Source organism: Rutilus rutilus (assembly GCF_951802725.1).
Source record: "Rutilus rutilus genome assembly, chromosome: 1".
NCBI lineage: Eukaryota > Metazoa > Chordata > Actinopteri > Cypriniformes > Leuciscidae > Rutilus > Rutilus rutilus.
Genome location: NC_140209.1, coordinates 56,061,675 through 56,085,886, shown reverse-complemented (window position 1 = coordinate 56,085,886; position 24,212 = coordinate 56,061,675). Strand labels below are relative to the sequence as shown.

Below are 24,212 nucleotides of genomic sequence, written 5' to 3'. Positions count from 1 at the left end.
TTTTCTCCATTGGGTCACCTGATGGAGTTTTAGGACACTATTAGGTCACTTGATGGAGTTTTTCGGTTCCTTGCCACTGTTGCCTTTGGCTTGCTCAGTTGGGGATATTCTGGATATCTAATTTGATTTTATCAATAAATTCCACTAGAAACAAACCTTGTTGTATTATTTTAATTTAATACTGTGAAGCTGCTTTGATACAATCTGTATTGTGAAAAGCGCTATACAAATATACTTGACTTGACTTGACTTGACTAGTGCATCCTATACACTGCCACCAAGCTACTAAAAATACAAGATGGCCGACGGCCAGTCAGATATGCCAAGTTTCTTTGGAAAATCAATCCATTCCTTCTATCCTATGAGACTCTTGCAGGTAAAACAAACTGTTGTAGCATCAAGTAACATCTAATGAGTCATATCATTGTTGAAGTTTCCAAGTATTGATTTTAGATTGGGAGGAAACTTTGATTAATCATCTGTCCACTAAATTGGATTAGGCTACAATTCATACTATTACTGTGACTGTTGTTCTTGAAAATACTTCATCCGCAGTAACTGTTTTGGCTGTAAATAAATGTATTTGTGACCCTGGATCACAAAAATAGTCACATGTCGCACGCGTATATTTGTGGCAATAGCCAACAATACATTGTATAGGTCAAAAAATTATCGATTTTTCTTTTATGCCAAAAATCTTTAGGATATTAAGTAAAGTGAGTATTTTTGTGAGTGAATGCAGCACAATCGCGAACATAAACGGACAACTTTAAAGGTGATTTTCTCAATGTTTTGCACCCCCAGATTCCAGATTTTCAAATAGTTGTATCTCGGCCAAATATTGTCCTATCATAACAAACCATACACCAATGGAACGTCTATTTATTCAGCTTTCGGGTGGTGTATAAATCTCAATTTCAAAATATTTTACCCATGTGTCTGGTTTTGTGGTCCAGGGTCACATTTGTTATTAATTACATCAGTTACATCAAAAAAAGTAATCTGATTACGTAAAGCACATTACTTGTAATGTGTTACTTTACTCGTTACATCAAAAAGTAATCTGATTATGTATTACAAGTAACATGCATAACATAATCAGATTACAATATGAGGATATGATTCAATCAAAGATCTCCACGACCTGTCAATGTACAACTCTGTGGAAACCCAAATCAGATAATGTAGAAAACTGAAAACATTAATTTGCAGCTGAAATATAGCTAGTGATGCATGATGTCCAATTTAGTGGACAGATGACCTCCAACACTGCTCATTTCAGATGAGATTGAAAACACCTGATTGCTGATTGTTTTTCCACAGTCTGAAAACATCAGTAGATCAATGGAGATTTCAGTCTGAGGTTTTCTACGGTAGAAATATGTCCATTTTGAACATAATCAGAATTAGCAGCTAATAAGAGTAAATCTACATACTCCAGTAAACTGGGGGGACCGTGAGTATTTTCTACATTATCTGATTTGGGTTTCCATAGAGTTGTACATTGACAGGTCGTAGAGATCTTTGGTGGAATTGAAGCTGTATTATATATTTTTTTGTATGTATTTTATAGTTTTCACATGATTTTATATCACTTTATTCATTGGTTTGTTAAATACACAGTATTGCTGTGTTATTACTGTATTATGTTTAATATGGTATCTCCTCAGTTTCTTGTTTTCCATGCACTAAGAGCAATAAAAACACATAAAAAAAAAATTCCTGACTGACAAAACAAACACACATTATTTCTATTTTGGGGTAAAATATGACCTGGACGTGTTTTTGTCAGGTTTCATGAGATTCACCCTCTTTTCTGTTGACTGTGTGCCCTTTTAACTGTTACTGAAGTCTCGTGTACCTCACCTACTCTCTCTGCCTATGTCTCTCACTCCCTCTCACTCCGTCACGCTTCCACGACCCCCCTCCCCCTGAGACCCCCACCACACACACACACACACACACTCCACTCTGCATCGCTTGCCACAGCAACAGAGCCAGGCAGTCAGACTGCACGCGGGAGTCGAGCGAAAAGAGTGCAAAAAGAGTGAGCCAGCGAGAGAAAGAAAGAAAGAGAGGAGGCACGGATCAATGGAGATGGAGGAAAGCTTTGATGCGGATGGCAGTTTTGATGATGCCTCCTGTCTGTCCCCCCAGAGCCCAGGGTCCACGTCCCCGGCCAGGAGGCAGAATAAGGAGAAGGAGATCAAGGAGACCAAAATCACTGTGAGTATTGACAATTGATTACAGATAGACACCTATACACTCACACTGCTGTCAAGTGGACATGTATATAAGACGCTCTGTATGCTCTTAATTCCATCAGTCACTCGATTTATTAGCTTTAATCATAACGTCGATCAGAAAGAATCAGGATGTGTGTGTTTCGCAGAACTGGCCACTGGGAATACAAATCAGTGTTTCCCTGAAGTGTTTCACAGATGTGAAACATCTGATCAGTGTTTTGTGCCATTCTTTTCACTGCTTTGCGTCTATGTGTGTGTGTGTGTGTGTGTGTGTGTTTCATGAGTGATGTTGCTGGAAGTTTGTGTGTGCGCTTCTGTGAGTCTGAAGATGCACTATGACTAGTGGATTACATCACCACTGTTTTGCAATACCATGTTTTAAAGGATTCACCAACATGGACTCATTCATATATGCTAATCACTCCGAGATTATTTGCTAGGATGGAACTCCTCCGGGAACTGCTTTGAATGGAGACAAATGGAATAAAACGGAGTAAAAAATAATAATAATATCAGACACTTTTCAAAAACCACTCTTGTGTTTGTCCTTCTTGCACATGCATTCAATTTCCCCACTTCCCAAGAGACCACTTGCTATTCCTAATGTTCTTGACCAGCGTTCAACCACAACAAGGAAGAGAGTATTTTGAATGCCAACACAAGCTGTGCGGACGCTCTGTTGTGTGGCATGGCTGATGCTCAACAGTGGGAATCTCGCGCACGAACGCGCCGCTCGAAGCCGCGCCACTTCTTTTCAAATTATGTATGCAGTGCGAGTGCGGAGACGTGGCTTTGCAGCTGTATTGGAACCCTGCTTTGATCCAGCTTCACCTGGAAACGTCGCATGAGGCTCACACAACTGATGTGCTTTGGGTTTCATGGGAAGCCGAATCTGTCGAGAGACTAGTTGTGTTGCAGTGCATTTGTAAACGCAGCTATGGTTCATAAAGCGGCGCACAGAAGGTCAGATGTTGCAGCCACTGCAGGTCATCTCGCAACACTGATTTGTTCACAACCGAACTCTCGCAGGAAGCCTTTCACTTCTGAATAAGCCCTAACATCCACTTTGAGAGTGTGTAGCAGCCTGGGCGATATTTTTGATGGGCAACTCTCATTCATGAAAACGCACTGATGGTCAGTGGTGATGACTAGAACCTCTACAGTATTTACATTAACATTCATTGAGGGTGTTTATGGCAGGCTTGGGTTGGTTAGTGTTATGTAACCTGTAGTGTGAGAGATGTACAGATATTCTGGTGTGTGTGTGTGTGTGTATAGGGCAGGTGAGGTGTCCGTCAGACGAGAGAGAGACCGCCCACCAGAGAGAGGGAACTAGAGAACCGGGGAAGACATGGCTAGTCCAGTTTCCATGGTGACAAAGGCAATAGTACTGACTAATGGGTGTTGAAAAAAAAAACACACACACAAAGAGAGAAAAAGAAAGAGAGTGAAATGGGAGGGATGAAAGAAAGCTGTCATTCAACCTGTCACTGTTTGTTCAGAGAGGCAGCATGCAGTGTGTTTAGCATGCTGCAGTTTTAGCGGCAGGGGTAAGACTGCTCTAGTATTCATACTGGTGTGCGTTAATAAACGTGTCATTTCATTTCCTCTAACAAAGGAGGTCTGTTCGCTTATTGAAGCAGAAGGGATAATGCAGCTACAGTCATTATCGCAAAATAATCCCCTATAGGGTGATAAGAAGGGTCTTGATCAAGGGTTGAAGGCTTCTTTTTTTAATGACCAGCTCGCTGTACATAATTCCAGTTATTACACATATGGATATGGATATATATGCATGCACGCACGCACGCACACACACACACACGCACTACTATTTTTTATGTTTTTGAAAGAAGTATCTTGTGCTCATGAAGGCTGCATTTATTTGATCAAAAATACAGAAAAAAAGACAGAAAATATTATTACAATATTATGTTAATATACTTTAAAATGTAATTTATTCCTGTGAATATTCAGCATCATTACTCCAGTCTTCAGTGTCACATGATCCTTCAGAAATCACTCTAATATAATGATTTATTATCAGTGTTGGAAATAGTTTTTTCAGGATTCTTTGATTAATAAAAAAAAAAAAAAAAAAAAAGAACAGCATTTATTTAAAATATGAATGTTTTGTAACAATAAACACTACCCTTCAAAAGTTTGGGGTCTGTCATTTTTCTTTCTTTCTTTTTTTGAAAGAAATTAATACTTTTATTCAGCAAGGATGTGTTGTTAAAAAGGGATCGTGAAGATTTATATTGTCAGAAAAGTTTTGAACAAATGCTGTTCTTTTTTACTTTTTATTCATCAGTGAATCCTGAAAAAAAACATTAAACAGCACAACTGTTTCCAACATGGATAATAACTGATCAAATCATCATATTAGAATGATTTCTGAAGGATCATGCGACACTGAAGACTGAGTAATGATGCTGAATATTCAGCTTTGATCACAGGGATAAATTACATTTTAAATGATATTAAAACATTATATTTAAATAGTGTTCAGTCTGTTATATGATGTATTATCCTTACATATCACACGTGCACGCACACACTCACATAAGTGCTGTCCAATTGAATAATCAATATATGCACCACTTAAATTCCGTGAAATATATTTTATTAATAAAAAATTATATTTTGCTGAAATGCACCATTTATCTAAAATTTGACTAGAAATATCAATATTACAAAGCACATCACTAGAAGTGTAATGCATATATATATGGATTTCTATACATATTACAAGGTATTTTTAGCTCGCTCGAAACGCACAAGCGATTCTCCATGACAACCACTGAATTGGAGACATGTTGAATCAATAGCGTGAGGTTGATGGAAAAGCTGGCCTAGAAGCTTTCACCTTTTGTTCACCTTCAGTATCTTCTGGGTATCACTAATGTGGAACGAAAAGCATGTCAGTTTGGCTGATTGATCCACGCTGGCTCTCGGTCCTCGATGCACTTTCCTGCGCTTGAAATAATAGGTAGCTGTCAATAGCTGGTCGTAGTGCTTGCGCTTGTAAACAGCTGCATATTGTGAACTATCTGGAGACCCTGATGTTTGTTTGCGAAAATGTTTTGCACTTTGAAATGATGTCATCCATTATTGGTATTGCAATATCCAAATATTGTTTTGTAATGGGGGAAAATGCCCTTACAGGGAAAGCAATTTGTCGCTTAGCAACAGAGGCTGAGGACCCTACAGTCTGAGCAGCGGTTCAGATCTCTGTATGGATGTTGGAGTGAAGCTGACTGGATTTGTGTTTTGTAGATTTATTTGTTTGCTTGCCTGCTGTTTTTGCGTCCCTCATGCCTGCTGCATGCTATCATTAGGTCGGTGATATTTGCGGCTGTTCAGCAGAAATGTTTGGTTTCCAGCAGCCGTGTTCATTACTGCATTAAAAGAGAGTAGGGCAGAGGGTTCATGGGCCGGTGCCAGACATACGCTGGGCACAGACATTCTGCTTACCCAAACAAATAATGCGTCCGTTTTTTCCCTTTCCCTTCACGAGCACTCACACGCACACGCATAAACACAGTTATATACACATTGCTTGCCAGTGTTGTGGGTTATTTCTAAACTCCTGACTTAAAGGCAGTGATTACTGCTCTGTCTAGGGAGTTTTTATGTTGAATTCACCAAAGAGCTATTTAACTCTTAAAGGGATAGTTCACCCCAAAATGTCCATTATCTCATCATTTACTCACCCTCATGTCGCCCAAACCTGTATGACTTTCTTCTGGTTTTTTTTCTTATGTTTTACGTTTTACGCTTTGTGCTTTGATTTGTTTCATTTTATGTTTTAGATTTTACGTTTGCATTGCATTCCTTTTTTGTTTCATTTTTGGTGTGTTTTGTTGTATGTTTTACATTTTGCATGTTGTTTTGTTTTGTTTCTTTTTTTGTTTTAAGGTTCAAGGTTCAAGGAGTCTTTATTATCCCCGAGGGGTAATTCGTAGTGCAGCAGCATGTGACATAAATAACACACAAATTATACAAACATCAACATACAATCAGATAAAAAAATAAAATAAATAAATACATACTATATAGAAGTCCACAACTCACATTGACTTATTTAAACAGCCTATAGCAGCAGGAACAAAAGACTTTTTATGTCTATTGGTCCTGCATTTAGGCAGACTGAATCTGCGGCCCGACGGTAACAAAATGAAACAGCTGTTTAAGGGGTGATTTGGGTCAGCCAGGACTGAATTTGCCTTCTTGAGAGTCCTTGACTCATATACAGAATTTAAGTCTGTAAGAGAGTTGTTGGAAATTTTGCCACACACATTGACTATAGATTGCAGCCTATTCTTATTTTTAAGTGTAAGGGGCCCAAACCAACTCACAAGAGCAAAAGAAAGGATGGATTCAATAAAACAACAATAAAACATCCTCATAAAGGTATTATCAACATTAAAATTACGAAGTTTACGAAAAAAAAACATGCGTTGATGTGATTTCTTACAGACAGCGTCAACTTGTGGCTCAAAGGTGAGTTTGTCGTCGATTATAATACCGAGGTATTTATATTGCTTCACCACTTCTATAGCCTGAGGGAGGGAGTGTTCTTTCTAAAATCGATCAGCATTTCTTTCGTTTTTGCCCCGTTAATGTTAATAAAAGATGACTTACACCACTCTGTAAAATCATTTAAGATAGCGCCATTTTACATTTTACACTTTGTTTTGGTTTTATTTTAAGTGTTACATTTTATGCTGTTTTACTTGAGTTTTTTTTAAACATTTTACACATTTTGTTTTGTTTTGCATTATACATTTTGTGCTTTGTTTCTTTTGTTATGTTTTATTTGACACTTTACGCTTTGCGTTTTTGTTTTGTTTTACATTTGTTTGTTTTACATGTGCTTTGTTTCGTTTCTTTTGATTTGTTTGTTTGTTTTGTTTTACATTTTACACTTTGTATTTTGTTTTGTTTTACATTTGTTTTGTTTTATATTTTACATTTTGCACTTTGTGTTTTGTTTTGTTTCTTTTGTTTTGTGTTTTGTTTTGCGTTTTACGTTTTGCTTTGCTTTGTTTTGTTTTTTGTTCAACCAACGAAAGCCAGTGGCGTAGACTGTTGTTTTAGATGATGTGAGACTGAGTAAATGATGACAAAATATAAAGTTTTGGGTGACCCTGCTGAAAAATCCAGCATTGCCTCTGCGGCCCTCATCCAAGTTTACTACAATATCAAGAGTAACAGCCCGGTGTCCCAAATGGTGATTACAGTTTCATATTTGGTGGATGTGAACTGACCTTACATCAGCCCAGATGAAAAAAGGTATGTGGAGGGGGACGTATTTCATTGTGGACAGAGGGTGTAATAAGCTCCTGATAATGACGTATCACCTCGCTGAGGAGTTATTAGCAGAGGAGATGGACCTGAATCTGATGAATGGTCTCATTTGGTGGAGGATGAGAGGCTACGATAAACAACAGGAGTGATAGATGTGGCGGCACTGTAAGGCAAAATCTAGTGGCCACGACAATCAGAGGGATCTTCCAGGCATGAAATGAACAAAGTGACGAGGCACGATTGAGTAAATCAGCTCAAACGGCATCAGATTAGGAAGTGTCTGGGGTGAGAGATATGGTCTTATCACCGTGCATATGTATGGTGGTCAATCTGTTGAATGTCTTGATCGTAATTGCGTTTTTTTATGTATGTGTGTGTGTGTGAGTGTGTGTGTGTGTGTGTATCTTTGTGCTCAAGTTTACTCAATTTGCATTGCGCCATCTTTTCCTTTTGTGCAAGTAATGTATACCTAAACGCTGCTGATGCAGTGGAGGAGTTAGTATTTAGAGATGCTTTGCTGAGACAAGATAGAAAAGTCATAATTCATCAAGGCTTACCCTGACAGTCCTCTGAAAAAATATTATCCAGCATTCTGTGCATTTTGTCCTTGTGGCTATAAGCCATTGTCAGGGAACGGGTAGATATAAATTCCAAATTAGAAATATATAAACTTCTTTTCAAAAGTTTGTAGTTCAGAAGAACAGCATTTATTTTAAATGTATGGAATCTGGTTTCCGCCACAGAATAAAAAATAAAAAAGGTAATTGCTACTACTTATCTCACAATTCTGACTATTTCCTTGGAATTGCGTGATATAAACTTGCAATTCTGACTTTATAACAAGCAGTTGCATTAAAAATTAAATTAAAAAGTCAGAATTGTGAGATAAAAAGTTGCAATTATATATATATATATATATATATATATATATATATATATATATACATATATATATATATATATATATATATATATATATATATATATATATATATATACATATATTTTTTAAATGATTTTTTTTTTACATTGGAATATTAGCCAATTTGTATATAATATATATATATATAGTATATATATATAATTTTATTTTCAATTACAGTGTGCCATTTTTTTATATATTTTTTTATTTTATTTTTTTATTACAATGTGCCTAATTACACAAAGTGTGTGATACTATCAAAATGTACTTTGTTTTGAAATGATTGATGCCAAATTTAATGTAACAGGGTTGAAGTAATTATAGCGAATAGGATTGTTAACAATATGTAACTGTTGGTCGTTTGCAAGACCACATATTAATAGAACTGGGGTAAAAAAAATTCTGCCATTAACCCATTCAGACCCTGCGTCCATTACAATGGACATCACATGTCAACCCCCCTTTTTTTTACTTCTGGAGCATTTCACCTAGTTTAAAGCCTGCAGTCCATTAGATTGGACGCTTGTCATCCAATCAAATGGTAGTAGTAATTATAGAAAAAAACACTACTTTGAAGAGAAGCATGTCAGCACTTCACTCCAAACACAGAAGCAAGCAACATTTTCTGTGGTTTTATTTACATTTTTTGATATGTTTGTCAGTATTTCATAGTTTGTATGTAAAATAGAAAGATTGAACTTATTAATTAAAGTTAAAAATCGATTGTAGAATTTCACATTTTAAATCAGGATTTTTTCAAATGTGTCTGTCCATTAGAATGGACAGTGGGTTCAAAAGCCTGTTACTGAAATCACATTCCAGTAATTGAAGTCCAGTAATGCTGATTGAAATTTCTTATATAAAAATCTATATCACAGTACCGATACATTTTTTTTTTACTTTTTCATATGCAGAATATATAGTTCTTGAAGTGCTTGAACATATAGCTGATGGAAGTATCTCAGATGGTGACTTTATGTGGAGTGATGATGAGGAAGATGGAGATGTAAGAAAAATATCCGTATTTAAAACTTTATAAAGTAAAATGACTAGCTTCCGGCCAAACGAAACATAGGATTTGACATAAATCGAAAGCGTAACTTGAAAATGAATTATTTTTTCTTACACGAACGCATCGCTTCGCTTCAATAGGCCTTTATTAACCCCCAAGAGCCATGGAGCACTTTTATCATGGATGGATGCACTATGGACTTTCAAAACAGAAACAACCATTCACTGCCATTATAAAGCTTGGAAGCCAGGACATTTTTTAATATAACTACAATTGTATTCGTCTGAAAGAAGAACGATGTCATATACACCTAGAATGACTTGAGGGTGAGTAAATCATGGGCCAATTTAAATTTTTGGGTGAACTATCCCTTTATGGGTATAGTACACCCAAAAAATATATTTGTCATCACTTACTCATCCTCATGTTGTTCCAAATCTGTATGAGTTTCTTTATTCGGCTGAACACAAAAGAAGATATTTTGAAGAATGTCGGTAACTAGACAGTTGACAGTATAGCCATTGATTTCCATATTTTTTCCTATATAGCCTATATTTCCTAATAACTACATATTATATTATTGTGATATAATATTATCATTATTAGTAATTATTTTGAAAATTTAAATAACATTTATCAGTAATTTCTCAATATTACAACACCGTATAATTAATTACAGCAAAAGCAGATCAAATTACGAAATACAGTACAAATACAGTAAAGTACTATTTGGTAGTTTACAGTACTGATCTTGTGTACTGTAAAGTGAATTACAGTACATTTACTGGAAATCAAAATACATGCATCATGCATGGCAACCGTGCTGCCAATAATGTACTGTAGAAATACAAGAAAATCGCTAACAGAGAAATTGTTTCAAGGATGCACACAGGAAATTACTCTAACGTGAATTCGTTGATTGATTCCTAGGTTTATTTTGTTATGAATAAACAAATGTGCGATCTATAAAGCAAAAACCTTACAATTAAAGTTGAAATGTTGTAATGTTCAAGTTTTTGATCTAAAAAAGAAAGATTCGCAAAGAAAATGACTCTAACATGACCATATTGATTGATTCTAAGATATTTAGTTTATTACAAACAATGTGCAATCTGTAAAACAAAAACCTCAAAATTAAAGTTGAAATGGTATACTGTTGAAAAGTTTTTGACCTTGAGAAAAAGCTTTAAGTATATAATAACAATTTTTATGTTTATTATTTAATTTTATGTTGGTACATTTTTGTGAAGTACACCTGTTTTGACGTGACGTCCATTGAAATGGACAAAAAAAATTACAATTAAAGCAAAACATTTTTTTATATATTTTTATTTGGTCTCATTTATAGAAGCCTCATGAGCTGGGAAAATGTTCTTTTATATTTTTCAGAAACCTAAAACATAATTCAGGTCTGAACGGGTTAAAAAACGGTGGTCCTCCAGTGTCTATGGTGGTTACTTTATTCCTGAGGTGGATTTCGTAAAAGTTCTGTAGTAACATTTACAAATTAAATTATTAAAGAAATACTATACAATTGTTCAGCCTTGATTGAGTTAGACAAAAAAAAAAAAAAAAAAAAGATGACATTAGTGTGTTAAATAGATGTCAAAGTTAATGGAATATCTTAATTATTGTTGACATACTGTAACTTTACAAAATATCTTGCTTATAAGAGGGTAAGACCAATTTGTTTACAGTGGAGTATTTGAGCATGAATATGTGTGTGTGTGTGTGTGTGTGTGTGTGAGGCACTGAAGGGCTATGGTAGGGAGCACATCCTGTTTGGCAGTGGCAGGGAGGCGGTACAGATGGTGAGCATTACATAATTGCAGTGCTTACAGGCTAATTGGAGACGCCATGGACCCTAGAGTGTACACGCAAACACTTTATGAGTGCACATAACTGCAGTCTGAGGTAGGAAAAGATAGCAGTTCTGTACGTGATTGTTTGCCAGTAATCTCACTCTGAACTGTGTTTCGAGTGGAACGGTGTACTTGCATACTGTGCTAGAGTCCAGCCATTTTATTGTCTCTCATGAAATATTTGCTACTATGCACTGCAGAAGTGTTGTCATAGCGTGCAGTGACATACAGTGGATTTAGATTTCGCGGTAAACGGATCGGACATGTAAAGACGCGTCAGATTTACATAGGTAATGAGCATCATTCAAATCTTTTAACCCCATAATGTTGGGCCTTTTATTTTAAGTGTGGGTTGCCTGGTTTATTTGAAAATGATTTTAAATAAGATTCGCCTTTGATTATGTTTACACAAATTATGTTGCGCTGTAAATATTCAATAAAAAAAAGAAATCCATTTGTTCTGATCGTTTTACACTTTGAAGTGCGCTTAATTTTACTGAATGTGCACTTGTAGTGTAGCCTACTTCAAATCTTAAAAGCATAATCTGGTGCTCACCGTGTGGCGGTCCAACATTTTTTTTAGGGAATTTTATGGTAATATATTATATTTATGCAGTAGATATAATCCATGTGTTACTTGTAAACACTTTTTGAGCATAGACCTGAAGATGAAATTTCCAACTTAAACTGTCATAAATCTTGAATGCTTTGGAACACAGACTGAAGTTTGGACTCTTTTTAAAGAGGGAACTTGGCAGTGTAAAGAAAAGTGACCCTAAAAAAAAGTTTATTGTTGTGAAAAATGCACAAAAACACTATACACACACACACACACATATATATATATATATATATATACACACACATATATATATATATATATATATATATATATATATATATACACACACACATATATATATATATATATATATATATATATATTTAAATATAAACTGTGAGAAAATCAAAGCCAGATAATGTTAAAGTTAATATATTTTAAATTGCAACTTCATTATTACAAATGTGTACTTACAAATACATGAGCTTCAATATGACATTAACGTATGTTTTAGTTTACCATAAATGCTTCTCAGTACATTAGCCATATGCACTGACAAGCAAACTTTACACATTTTTCAAAGACAATAGAAGTAATTATGAAATTACATATAAATACTTAAAGAGATAGTTCACCCCAAAAATGAAAATTCTGTCATAATTTACACACCCTCAAGTTGTTTCAACCCTGTATGAATTTCTGTCTTCTGCTGAACACAAAAGAAGATATTTTGAAGATTATGGGTAACTATACAGTTGATGGACCCCATTGACTTCCATAGTATAGTATTCTTCACAATAACATATTTTGTGGTCAACAGAAGACATTTTTTATTCTCAAAAAGGGGAGTGACAGTTAAGGGGTTAAAGAAAATGGTTTAAAAAGAAAGCTAAGTGTACTTCTTTTGCACAATGATCTGTGCTACTGCTTAAGATCTTAAAAAGAAATGTGTGAAACATTATTAAACATGCATTAATGAGCTTTCATTCTTCACGTGATACAGTGTTTCATGCAGTGTGCTTTGATAAATGTACCTGTATAGAGAAAACTTGCAGACTCTGCACGCTTTACATAGTGCATACTCAAAATACTAGGCCATTCTAAACATACCCTTTCTTTCTCTCTCTTCCTCCATCCCTCTGTTCATTCTCAGGCAGCAATGGGTCACAGTCTATATGACCAGTCTTTCTCTTTTAAATCGTGACCTTTCGTTTGTCTCCCCTCTGAGACTGAGCCAGCTCTGTCTCACTCCTCGGAAAATAAAACCATCCTGACAAAACAACACACACACACACACACACACACACACACACTGTGAACTGACCTTCCTCTGTTTTATCTCACCACAGATCAACTGCGTCACCTTCCCTGTGCCCATGTCTACGCCGGAGCAGCAGCTTCTCAAGCCCAATGAATGGAGCTACTGCGACTATTTCTGGGTGAGAGACACACACAGAGAGAGAGAGAGAGAGAGAGAGAGAGAGAGAGAGAGAGAGAGAGAGAGAGAGAGGACAATCATCCAGTGGCTGAGTGCTGATACTATACTAGGATTAGTATCGAACAGGTCACATCTAATACCATTAGAAGCAGACATACGGTCGACCTGATGCATTAAAGTTCCATCCATCCATCCATCCATCCATCCATCCATCCATCCATCCATCCATCCATCCATCCATCCATCCATCCATCCATCCATCCATCCATCCATCCATCCATCCATCCATCCATCCATCCATCCATCCATCCATCCATCCATCCATCCATCCATCCATCCATCCATCCATCCATCCATCCATCCATCCATCCATCCATCCATCCAGTTGTGTGTTTTTATTTTTTTATATTTTATTATATCTACACATTTTTTATTTATTTTTATATTTGTTTTTTAGTCCATCAGTTTAAACTAAATAAAAAAGAGACATGATGCCTTAGAAAATTTTGTCTTAGAAATGTAGTTTTTATATTTTACTTTAATTAACAAAAAGTTGGTTAGGGCCAGATTTACTAATGGTTTTAGGGCCAGATTTGCTAACAACTTGCGCCAGCACAAACGTTAAATCTGAGGTAGTAGACATACGTTTATCTCGGTTGTTTAGTTTCCTTAACTTCATAGCGCCACGATATAATGTTAAGGAAACTAAACAACCGAGAGAAATGTATGTCTACTACCTCAGATTTAACGTTTGATCTGTATGTCAGCATCGGGGAATAACATAATAATCTTGTTCACGGAAGAGAAAGCTGCTTACATGTACAAAGGTAACTGTGACCAATTACATGTAAACACGGCTTTTGTGTCTTTATCAGCTTTTCCATACTGGCCCTGATAATCATCACAAATACTTACCGCTTGCTCCATTTCTGTAAATCTGTTTTTACGAATGAATGACTCTTTCACCCATTGCTCTAGTCTTCGTCAACAGCCGCTTGCACCCCCTGCTGGTGAGGTCGACTAACAGCCGATGGAGATTATGAATCGGCAATCTACTGATATTCCTGCCGTTCCCGGATGTGAAATGTTGAATTTTCTGTCGAATTTGAACCACTGAATTTGTAGAGCGAAATAAAATGGACCGAAAATTGCCTGTCGAATATTATAGGTTGTATTTTCAAACCAGAATGAATTTTTTGGAAGTGAAATCTGAAAGGTGAATATGGATAATTGGATTTTTAATAATGAAAACGTGTGTGAAATGTTTTGAATTGAAATATATTCATAGCTTAAATATTCAACCATGTTGAATTTCAGCCCATAAATTGCAAGTCCTAAAATTACAATGCATTAAAATGCAAGCATGGTTAGTGCAATGCATTTTTTTATTTTTTTATTAGTGCAATTCATCAAGCTTTTTTATTTAAAAAACTTTTGCCATTATTTTACTTCCATACTGGAACAACATTCCAATCATCCAATCAGATTTTAGAGGCAAGTTTACAGTTTATGTCAAGTTTAGGCTTACAACCAAGGTTAGACGCTTCTATATTCACCTATCATTTTTACTTATGGGTAGGGTTAGGTTAAGGGGTAGATATAGAGTTAGGACACATTTTTTTAGACAGGAATGTTGTTCCAGGATCAACAAAATATGTTGACCAATGAACATGTCTTACTTGGCAAAATCACAGGCAAATGCTAAGAGGAGTATTTTGTTGGGAGGATTCTTCCTGGCTGTTTCTCAAGTCAAGCGTGTGAAGAGGTTATGACACTTCTGTCATGTGTGGCTTGGCACATCAACTTCCATCACAACAGCAGACTCTTACACTCTTACACCAACACACGCACACACACACACACACACACACACACGGAAAAGCATATTCCATTACCATGCTGCGTACACACATTGCATCTGGAGCCCTCACGTTATATTAGTCATACCCTCAACAACCTATACACACCCTTCACCGAAACGCACACTCAGTTACACCCACAAGGCCGTACACCCCCTCCCACGTGCTCTGATTCATGCAAACCTACGCTGTGACTCACACACACTGATGGCGCTCACGTGTTGTTGACAGTCTGGTTCTGATGATGTGGTAGTGTGTGTGACGTGTCTCTGTCCTCTGCAGGCCGATAAGAGGGACCCTCAGGGGGCCACGGTGTCAGGGTTCGAGGTGCTGCTGCAGAAACAGCTGAAAGGAAAGCAGATGCAGAAAGAGATGGCAGAGTTCATCAGAGAAAGGTGGGAAAGCCTCTTTCTCATACTGACTCCTTATGTAACACCTCACTCTGCATTACACCGCAAACAAACATTTTCTTGAAGTCGGCATTAAACGGAAACTGCGATGGTCGTTTCTTCCCTGTTGTTCTCGAAGAAGAAAAATGTAGGGTGGGGCTTGATTTTGTCCATGGGGAATTGATTAGATGGTTGTGGTTTGCTATTGGTGGATCTCATGTGAGTGACAGGTTGCCCCGCCCTCACGCCAGTAAACACATCATCAGAGAAGAGATGACGCTGCAAGTGGAAGGGGAAGTTATTTTGATTAAAGATTACGAGGCACATGAATAAATAAAAAAAAGCACAACGATAAATCATTTATATTAAATACCGCAATATTCCATCTAAAGAATAGGAATTATCCATTTTGATTTCATGGTGACTTCAAAGGCGCTCAACCTTTTGGACTCTAAGGTTGCCAACAACATTCAAAGGACCCAACCACTGTTATTATCCATTAAGCCAGTATTTTTGCTGTAATTATGACAAAGTATTTTATTAACACAACTGATTTATTAAATGCGTAAATTAACCAAAATTCATTCTGTGATTCGGGAAGTTTTTAAAGAAGTGTATGTTCTTCAATGAAATCAATAGTTACTGATTGATTTTAGGTGTTTCTTTCTTACTGAATTTTTATTACTGTAGATTAGAGTGGTATTACTTATATTAATGATATTTTATTAATTTAACTAGTTCTTAGTCATCTTGCAGTGGAGTTATTTCAGTAGTACTGTATGAGACTATATGCCACATTGAACGGTTTTGTCTTGATAACGCTTTATGTTTCAGGATAAAAATCGAAGAGGAATATGCCAAGAACCTTTCCAAACTCTCCATGTTCCCAATGGCAGCACAAGAGGAAGGGTACGTCACAAGGATGATTTAGAAGTATTATTGAAGGAGTTTGCATACTGGACACTTGTTAGCTGTTTTTTTATGGAAGCTTGTTTCCGCCACGGAATTAAACAATAAAAAAGTTAATTGCGACTTTTTATCTCACAGTTCTGACTTTTTTTTCTTACAATTCTGACTTTTTTCTTGCAATTCCATGATATAAACTCACAATTGTGAATTATAAAGTCAGAATTGTGAATTATAAAGTCAGAATTGTGAATTATAAAGTCACAATTGCGAGATAAAAAGTCGAAATTACCTTTTCTTTTTATTCAGTGACGGAAATGCTTCCATAGTTTTTCCATCCAGTTGAGGATATTTTTTTTTAAATAATTTATTATATAAATATCTTTGAGCTAGATCCTTTTGAAAAGAATTAAGTCTATTTAAAAAAAGAAAGAAGGGATTTCAAGAATAAATGAACACATACTTAAAACATGCTTACACGTGCTTAATTGTATTGAATGTGCACTTGTAGTGTACTTCTAATCTTAAAAGTATCATTTTAAAAAGCTGCACTTGCAGAAAATGTATAATATCAGTGAAATAAAAGGCCAACTGAGTCTACTAGAAGAGAGTACACTTTCATGACTATATTTAAGGAGACTTTTAATAAGTGCACTTTGTAATAATGTCAAATTAAAAGTTTTACTTTAAAGTACATTTTAAGTCATTATGTTTTAGTAATTTTGTGGGGTGTTTTAAAGGAGTACACTTATTTTGATAACTCTGAAGAGTAATATGGTAGCTTTAACCTGGTTTGTTTGGTTAGGACTCTTGGAGAAGCTTGGGCTCAAGTCAAGAAGAGTCTAGCTGATGAAGCCGAGGTCCATCTCAAGTTCTCCTCAAAGGTGGGAAGTTCTCAGTTCTCTCTTATGATGACATTTCTCAATAGAGGTGATATAAGATCCAGTTGAGAAACTGGCAGTTCAGACTCATGCATTGTCAGGGAAGATGAAGTATCCGGCCTTTATTTCATTTCTGTGCCGTACTGAATAGCTTCCCCTCAGAGATGTTATTAGCTGCCTGTATGTAATGAGCTACACAGCTTTCTCAGTCTGCTGTGATTTGTCTATTTCCACCGCTGTGCTTTCCCGCGTTCACACTTGCGTGCTCCATTTAGTGCCAGTGTGGGTGATTAATTGCAGAAAGAAGGAGGTGATTCTGCAGTCTCATTCCATCAGATCACATATGATTTACGGAGACGGCAGAACAAAAGCCTCCTTTCTTAAAGAACATCATCATCATCATCATCATTACTGAATCAGAAACTTTGGGCTTGATCCAAATACTGTATGCGCTGAAATGAAGTAAATGTCGTCTTAGAGAACCACACACACCCCACAGCTCATTTCAGACGCTGTTCGATGTTCAACTGATTTCAAGGATTTTGTCTCCAGCTCCAGAGTGAAGTCGAGAAGCCTTTCCTGACCTTCAGGGGGGACAATTTTAAAAAAGACATGAAGAAATACGACCACCACATCGCTGACCTGAGGAAGCAGCTGGTCAGCCGCTATGCTGCAGTGGAGAAGGTGCAAACTCTATAAATGTTTTGTTTAAACCCTAGTGAAAGAGAAGTGTACTTAATTCCTTTGAATGTGCACTTGTCAAAGCTTAAAAGATTTTTAACAATCTTAAAAGACAAAATCTTAATCTTAAAAGACAAAACTCTTTGTCACATTCAAATCTTAAAAGTATGAGTCTAGGATTGGATCATTATTGTGTTATATGTTTGGCAACAGTTCTTCTAACACTAATTGATGGCGTGTGTAGCTTTTCATTTCTTTAACAATGTAGGAAGACACATCATGGCCATATTCCAGGATGACAATGTCAAGATTCATCAGGCTCAAACTGTGAAAGAATGGTCAGGAGGGAGCATGAAGGATCATTTTCACACATGAATTGGCATGTCTGAGTCCAGACCTTAAATTCATTGAAAGTCTTTGGGATGTGCTGGAGGAGACTTTACAGAGTGCTGGACTCTTGCATTGACAATACAAGATCTTGACCAAAAATTGATGCACCTCTTGATGGAAATAATTGTTGTGATGTTATTTCCATCAAGAGGTATACATACATGCATACATTTTTGGCCGGGATGCCATGTGCGGAGCTTCAGAATTTGATGTTACTAGGGGTGTAACAATATATCGTGTCACAATATATCGCAATACAAAAATGCAACAGAGATTTAGTGCCAGTGCTACATTAAACAACTATATATAATGTATAATAATGCAGTGGGGGAATATTTGAGGGTCCTGATAATGCCAAATGTCTTGTTACCAGTAAAACATGGCCTACATTATTTTAAATATATCTAATCAGTGATCAAGTGCAAGCATATTCGTCTAAAATAACTGTATTTTCAGCTTCAGAATCATGAATATTTTTATTCTGGTGTCACCATTGTCCTGTGCATTGGGTTACCAGCACCAAGTCCAAGCCTATTCATTTACACCCACAATGTAACACCAAATTTAGTATTTTTGTTAACGTTTTACCACGTCTTGGAGTATCGCAATAATATCATATCGGGAGTTCAGTATCGTGATATGTATCGAATCGTGACATGAGGGTGTCGTTACACCCCTAGATGTTACGTAGGTTAATATATTCTAAATGGGATAATTGCAACTTCATCATTACAAATGTGTAATTACAAATATATTTAAATTAATAACATATAAGTTTCAATAGAAATTACATTAAATATTTTTTTTTGTTTATTTACAATAGATGTTATTAAGTAATTACATATAAATATGTACTTACTGTAAATGGGTTAAAAACACTCTTAAGCTCAGCTAATTGCATTTAATATAAATTTAAACTGAAATACATTTTCATTTAATTATAAATAACTTGCAATTAAGTGTTTGAACACGTTACATTCAGTTCACTCTTTAGTATGTTCTTTTAAAATGTATTATTTCCAGAACAAATACTGTTTTTTAAAAGTATGTTAAAGTTTACTTCTTTTTCACAAGGGAACTTTGAGTCCATTGTGATTTTGTCTAGCATATTTCAACTTTCTTTTCAAGTCAGTGTGTTGCTGGTACAAAGGGCTCTAAAATGTTTTCCAGGTTGCACTTTATGTCTTGAAGCCAGTGTGTCGACATGTCTATTCAAACTTGTGCATGGACAGCAGATGGCTGGATGAGAAATGAGAACACATTAGAATGATGCCTTGAGAGATTCACTTGTTTATCCCTCTGATTAAACATCAGCAGTGACCACAGGCGCTTATCCGTCATTCATTTCCAGTGAGAATTGGCCATTTCTAGGCGACATGAGCAACAGTAACCAGAGGCAATGCATCGAAGTTTAGCACAGTTTAACTGTCGCAATGCGGCAGCTATCAATGGGATTGCAGACAATGAAGCTCACATGATCTATGACTTGATATGATTGAATACAGCAGAGAACATCTACTAATAATCTAACAACCTCCAGACAACACTGTGTGAACAAATTCAGACTAAATTTGCAGTTCTGTTAGCCAATGTGGCATAGTATCAATTATTTACATTACATTCTATTTAATTTATGTTCATTTACTTGCTAGAAAATGACTAAATAACACAAATCAGGGTTTCAACCTTTGTTCAATGTCTTAATTTAAAGGTGCTCTAAGCGATGTTGGGTGACGTCACTTCTTGTTGACGTTCAAAGTATTGTCAAACAAAACGGAGGCTAGCTGGACCCTCCCTCCTCCTCATCCCGTCCCCTCCCCCTCCCTTCCGTGCTTCCTGAAACAGTCGTGAACCATTTAGAAAAACCAAACTGGATTTACCCACCTGTCCAGCAAAAACAGAGCCACCTGAATGTCGGATTGGAAGCCCTTCTGCCGGAGGAGTTCTCGCCACCTTTTGAACGCTTTTCCGATGTAAATTCGTTCCTTCTCCTTTTCCCTATTCTTTGTTATTTGTTCATCGGAACGTCGTCTCTTTGGTCGTCTGTCAGCCATATCAAAATTCTCAAGAATATAAATTTGTAACGTTAGTCGTTGTCGTTGTTAGGACATCTCTCCTCTGGCTAACTTCCCTCTTCATGCTTCTCTCTCCTCCACTCCCCACACACCTCCCTTCATGTGTACGCGCACTAACCCCCCAACCCCCACCCCCAAATCATTCTTGATATTGGCTGGAACACTGTTTGTTATGTTTCTTGGTCCAGGCTGGGCCAGTTTGTTTTTCTTGCCGTTTGTGGAGCCTGGGCTGTCTACAGAGACCGCGTTTTTTTACAGTGTGTTCAGGGGACAGGCAGCTAGCGGATAGTGAGGAGATGTTTGCTCTATGTGACCAAAAAAAAAAATTGGCCTAAAAAACACGTGACATAGCTTAGAGCACCTTTAATATATTTTTTTTTTTTAAATGCTAATTCCATTGCAATTGATTAGAAAATCTCTCAAGTTTTGGTTTGACCTTTTGAGGTTGATGGCCATTTTTTTTTCCTTTTCTTTTTTTCTGAAGGTCAGACACTTCCTTTCTCTGATCATTTGTTGAAGAAGGAAAAGTATTATGGTATATTTTGTGCCCTATTTGTGGAAAATTACCACATATAATCTGGTCTTCGCATGACTTCTTTGTGTTGTGTTTTGCAGGCACGGAAGGCTCTAGCGGACAGACAGAAGGATCTTGAGGTGAAAACACAGCAGCTTGAGATCAAATTGAGCAACAAAACAGAGGAGGATATTAAGAAAGCCCGACGGAAATCCACACAAGCAGGTCAGAGCATCAGTACAAAAGCAGTTCATTAAGCCCGAACTACACACATCAAATGCTACCTAAGTATCATAATTATGTATATAAGTATCATATCTGATTCATCAGGCTCATGTAATATATGAGAACATATGAGAGGGGGGAAAAACACCTACATTTTATTCAGAGGCCCAAACTAAGCAAAAATGTGCCATTTGGTGCAGTTGTTGATATTTATATGGCCAGAATAAGATACAATTCTGATGGCTTGTATAATGTAAATCAATGAGTTTTTCAGCAAAGTTTTGATCATGTTGATAATTTAGAAGCCTTTAGAATTGTATTAAATATGATGCAATAGGCTTTATAGGATTAAGAAATTAATTAAAAAGCCCATCAGAACTATAAGAATCCTCAAGTCATCAGTCCCTCAATTTTTTCCAGCTGTCATAACACTGTAGCAGACAAACTTTCTGACTTCCTCAATAGTTTCTCGGTTTAAAAACCTCCAGCCATTCTCTTCCATTTAGGATGGCTTTGCAAATGAAACGAAACCCGTAATCAGGCATCAGTGCTTTTTACACTATGTTGAGTAAGGATCTATCTTTGTGGTGAAATCTTGCGCAGGGCACCACTCGGCTGCCAATGTTGAAGCGTGTTTTAGATGGGACTGTGTTTTTGAGCTGTGGAGAGAGGCATGACAAACAGGATGGGAGAGAACGGCGCATGGGGATAGAAGAGGACCTTGGCTCAGTCCCAGGAGTCTGTGTTTGAGAGGAGCCAGGCCGTATTGGTTCCAGACGGAGTTGGGAAAGGCATGGAGTAATGATCTATTTTTGCAGTGGGAAAACAGGCCTTGTGGGAGCGGACGTTCAGCATGCCAAGCAATCAATGCCGGATTTGTCCTGAGCTGGACACTCACACATCCCTAACGCAAGAAGACCTGGCAGCCCTAAGGTTCACACGGGGGAGAATTCACTCACCCTTCGAGGTTCGGGACAACCTGTTGGCCTGAGTGACGGCTGCATTATTGAGGACTCTAACGGTGTCTTATTCAGTGCGAATAGACTGAGTCTATCAGCACAGAGGGCCAAATGACCATGACTGACTCTCGTACAGCCACACTGAGTGTTTTAGTCTAGCAGCACTGTGAGAGAAGTTCCTGGTTCACTATTCAATTCCAAAACGCAACATTCATGGGATATTATCCACAGCAATGCACTCACTTCACAGTAATGAAAAGTAGGCTACCATGATATTGACATGTTTTGTAACAGAAAAGTCTGGGAATGGATATTTCATTGTTTTTTGGGGGGTTAGGTATTCCAAGCACTAAGTACCATGGAATCCCATCTAAATACCATGGTACATGGCACACTATGATGATCATTCAGTACCAAGGCTTGGTATAAAGACCTGAATAATATTTCAACAATGAATAAATAAATAAGTTCAATAAATTATAAATAAATGTTATTTATTTATTTAATTAAAATTATTTATTACATTTATTTATAATTTAGTGCAATTATATATATATATAAACTGTATAAAAATCTACTATAAAAATATATATCCAATGAACATTCAAGAATATTTTAATTAATTATTATTAGTAGTATTTTTTGCTTTAGTACAGTCATATATACAGTAAAGGGCAACATGTCTTTATAATATCACAGTTGTATGATATTGAATAATCTCTCACACTGTATGGGTCAATATAGATAAATATCGAATTGCCTATATATATTTTAGGAAGGTGGTCTCTCGCAAGAGGATGATTATATTTAGAAGTCTTTGGCATCAAAATGTCTGCAAATTTAACCCTCGCCTTAGACTGAATGTGGAACCCGCCAAAGACCACAATGTTACAGAGACTTGAGTATATGGACCCTTCAACCAGTAAGCAACCTTCTAGTCACCGCCTAGTATCCACCCAGAACACATTAACAATGCAAAGCAATGCCCTGGCAGGCAGCCACAACACCCTAGCACAAATTAAAAAAAGATGTAAAAATGGAGTTTATGTTATTAAACTCATTTGTTATTGATTATAATTACTCCATTACAATAAGCCATTTGATACAGTGTAATTCAAAAGTCAGCTTTGATTTTCTTAGTTTGCAGAGATTTCTTCCAGTGCTCGACTGCAGGAGATTGTTTTTAATTGTGCTGCTGCCAAGAGCTTTACTGTGTTCTCCACTGCAGCTGAGCTCAGTAGAAAAACCCTGTATGATGTTATCTGCGTCTCTCTCTTTCTCAAACTCCCACGCACAGAGCGAGTCACAGTTCTCGCTATAAATCAATGGCCAAACATTAAGCAGGGCTCAAGCGCCGTTTTCCTTCAATAATCATGGCAGTTCAAATCACTAATGCAAATGTCTTTAAAGCCTTTACAGCTCATTTACATATAGATGGAGCAATCTGTTTTTTTAAGATATCAATACTCTCTTTCTCTCTCGTGCACATCTGCCTCCTTTTCCCTCTGTTTACCTTTAATTATGCACTTAATTGTAAAGCAGTTAGGTTTTTCTTGGTAAACGGCTTGGAGTTTGAATGTTAACTGTGATTGTTGTTACAGAAGGCAATACAAATAGTAATAAATAAGTCGAGACTGCCATCTGCTGGCAAGCACTGTGCCTACACAGCTATGAAAAATATTCAGCATCTTTGTTTGTTTTACCAGTAAAAATATCCAGATGGCATTTAAACAAGATATATTCCATTGAAAAGCAAAATCGCTGTTAGGTATAAAGACCCAGTAAAATAGTTACAGACATTAAGGCATGCTTGATGCATAATTGAATAATAATCTGATGTAACTGCATGATTGTAATGAGCATCTCTGTGTTTTATCTGAATAGGTGATGATCTGATGCGCTGTGTGGACCTTTACAACCAGGCTCAGTCAAAGTGGTTTGAGGAGATGGTCACCACAAGCCTGGTAATTATTTCATG

At 36.7% G+C, this 24,212-nt stretch overlaps 1 protein-coding gene across 1 annotated transcript in view; it reads left to right on the top strand.

Moving 5' to 3' along the window:
- The window catches only part of gas7a (growth arrest-specific 7a), a 61,260-nt gene that overhangs the window by 28,401 nt on the left and 8,647 nt on the right, over window positions 1-24,212 (top strand). The window contains exons 5-12 of the mRNA XM_084419506.1: window positions 2,158-2,226; window positions 13,267-13,356; window positions 15,497-15,609; window positions 16,438-16,512; window positions 17,315-17,393; window positions 17,943-18,074; window positions 21,152-21,275; window positions 24,119-24,198. Coding sequence (XP_084275632.1) covers window positions 2,158-2,226; window positions 13,267-13,356; window positions 15,497-15,609; window positions 16,438-16,512; window positions 17,315-17,393; window positions 17,943-18,074; window positions 21,152-21,275; window positions 24,119-24,198 — 762 coding nt within the window. The remainder of the gene's footprint in view (window positions 1-2,157; window positions 2,227-13,266; window positions 13,357-15,496; window positions 15,610-16,437; window positions 16,513-17,314; window positions 17,394-17,942; window positions 18,075-21,151; window positions 21,276-24,118; window positions 24,199-24,212) is intronic.